Genomic DNA, 2299 nt, shown 5'->3' with positions numbered 1-2299 from the left:
TTTAAAATCTAGATTTTAATTATGATGTAAAAAATGACGAAAATTCGGTCAATTTAATGTCAAATTGATATTATTTTGACTTTTCCGTTCTCCTTGGGAAATTATAGAATATATAATAATAATAATAATAATTCTCCCGGGAGGCGGCCTCCTATCAGAGGTCCCTCAACGACACGCAGACGGGGTCCATTATGTCTTCCCGGCCGTACTAACTCCAGATTAGCCGATACCTGTCACCCCCCAGAAGCGGAGGAGGTCCCTGGCCTGGAGTTGCCAAACCTGCTCGGGCACTAATAAATCCGAGCCCAATAGGAGTCGTCTGTGCCCAGTGTAAGCCGGGCATTTGCATAGCATGTGGAGAATAGTCTCTTCGCCAAATCCGCACCTTCTGCACTCCGGAGTGTCACAGTGACCCAGCTTGTGCATGTGGTAGTTGGTAAAGCCATGGCCCGTGTAGATCTGCACTGCCAGCCTGACTTCCTTTCTCTTCAAGGCCCTGATGTTCCTAGCAAGGTCCCTTCTGAGTGCTTCTCCCAGGAAAGCCCTTGCCTGTCGGCACTTGGTCCTTGTCGTTTCTCTCCAGAAGTCAGCATGGCGTTCCCGCAACCAGCCCTTTATTTCCGTTTGCCAACGCAGCTGGGCACGCCTAGAGCCGGCTCCGGTCCCACCATTCTGACCGCTGCGCCAGCTCTTGCTAACTCATCAGCGATTTCGTTACCCTTGATCCCCGAGTGCCCCGGGACCCAAACCAACGTTGTTGCCAACCGACAGCTGGTCCAGCGCCGTCTTGCACTCCCAGACCAGCCGAGAATTGAAAACACACGCGCCCAGCGCGCCCAGGGCCGCCCTACTATCTGAGCAGATCCTGATGCGCCTGCGCGTCACACCCGATGCAATCAGTGTCTGAGCACATCCCATGATTGCCGCCACCTCCGCTTGGAAGACAGTGGTAAACTCCCCAAGTGGGAGCGTCTCTCTGACTCCCTTCCGGCATCCATAGATCCCGGCACCGGCGCCCGTGTCAGTCTTGGAGCCATCCGTGTACCAGACGTCCCCGTTCCTGACAACAGGCACCTCATGCCTCTCCCACTCCTCGCGACTAGAAAAATAGATCTTAAAAGATCTACTGAAGTCGCGCTTCACAGAGATCCTATCTTGCCTCATCTCAAATACGGCCCCCGTCAGGAGCTCGCGTGGAAACCGGGTGTGGGTCGCACCGTCCGTCTACTTATTCCCGCACTTCAATCTATATGCAGTAGCAGCCGTTGCCGCTACTATCGAGAGATGGAGTGGTTCAATGCCAAGCAGCAGTCCCATCGTCGCCACTGGCGTCGTCCTCATAGCACCCAGGGCACCTCTCAGAATGAGAGCCCTGACGCACTCCAGCGATGCCCGGGCTTCGGATACTTGGACCCTTGGCCACCAGACCACCGCCGCATAGAGCAATCTTGGCCGGAGCACTGCACAATATATCCAGAAAACTCTGTCTGGCTACAGGCCCCAAGTTTGCCCGAAGGTTCTTCTACACATCCAGAAATATGTGCAGGCTTTCTTGTACACCGTCTCCAGGTGCAGCTTCCAGTTCAGCCTTTTATTTAGGATGACTCCCAGATATTTGACCGAACCTTCAGGTATCAATCTGACTCCTTCTAAGACAGGCTCCTGCACGGAGTCCACCTTGTACTTACGGGTGAAGATCACGAGACTTGTCTTTTTCGGGTTTACCGACAGACCCGTCTCCCTGCACCATTCCTCGACCATTCCCAGAGCCCCTTGTGTGAGCTCAAGAAGTGTCTCTAGGAAAGGTCCCCGAATCAGGATAGCCAAATCGTCTGCATACCCAATCGATTCGAAGCCCTTGTCATTAAGCATTCTAAGCAGCCTGTCTGCCACCAAGTACCACAGTAGCGGTGAGAGAACTTCCCCCTGGAGGCAGCCCCTCCCCTACCATCCTTCAACACTCACCGCTCCTAGTGAGGTCGTCACCTGACGTCCAAGCATTCTACGGATATTATAGAATATAACTATTTGACAAATGGCACTGATAATTTGCTTCATTGTCAGTCACGGCAGTAGTATGAAAAGATTTCTTTTTGTACTCCGTTCGTAAATGTCTGACGTTCAAAATACCTAATGTGTGCAGCTGATTTACTAATTGAATGAAATAAAAATTTGCAATATAAAAATTGTATATATATATCGACATATCTTTCTATTATTGCGAAATAAGTGTTTCAATTCATTTCGTTAACGCGCCTATATGGACTCGCCTTAAACAACGGCCGCGGGTGCGGACATC

The 2299-nt window shown here is 51.2% G+C and overlaps 1 protein-coding gene across 1 annotated transcript; it reads right to left on the bottom strand.

The window, feature by feature from the left end:
* Positions 1 to 219: 219 nt before the first annotated feature.
* Positions 220 to 1872, bottom strand: LOC105456897. Its single transcript, XM_011701261.1, has 4 exons — positions 1527 to 1872; positions 1229 to 1460; positions 719 to 1099; positions 220 to 679 (listed from the first exon to the last, which is right to left on the bottom strand). Exons 1-4 carry the CDS (start codon positions 1870 to 1872, stop codon positions 220 to 222), a joined length of 1419 nt encoding a protein of 472 aa, XP_011699563.1.
* Positions 1873 to 2299: the final 427 nt, after the last annotated feature.

This window comes from Wasmannia auropunctata, unplaced genomic scaffold (genome assembly GCF_000956235.1).
Source record: "Wasmannia auropunctata unplaced genomic scaffold, wasmannia.A_1.0 LD335503.1, whole genome shotgun sequence".
Classification (NCBI taxonomy): domain Eukaryota; kingdom Metazoa; phylum Arthropoda; class Insecta; order Hymenoptera; family Formicidae; genus Wasmannia; species Wasmannia auropunctata.
Note: the sequence above shows the minus strand (reverse complement) of the source record. Positions and strands in the feature narration are given on the sequence as shown.

Excerpts from the sequence above, each read along its gene's own strand:
- LOC105456897 (XM_011701261.1), bottom strand. The coding sequence starts at position 1,872 with ATGCTTAATGACAAGGGCTTCGAATCGATTGGGTATGCAGACGATTTG. Across the intron at positions 1,461-1,526 it reads CTGCACATATTTCTGGATGT|TGCTCCGGCCAAGATTGCTC; the intron begins GTAGAAGAACCT and ends TATATTGTGCAG. Across the intron at positions 680-718 it reads GGGGCACTCGGGGATCAAGG|CGGTCAGAATGGTGGGACCG; the intron begins GTAACGAAATCG and ends GAGCTGGCGCAG.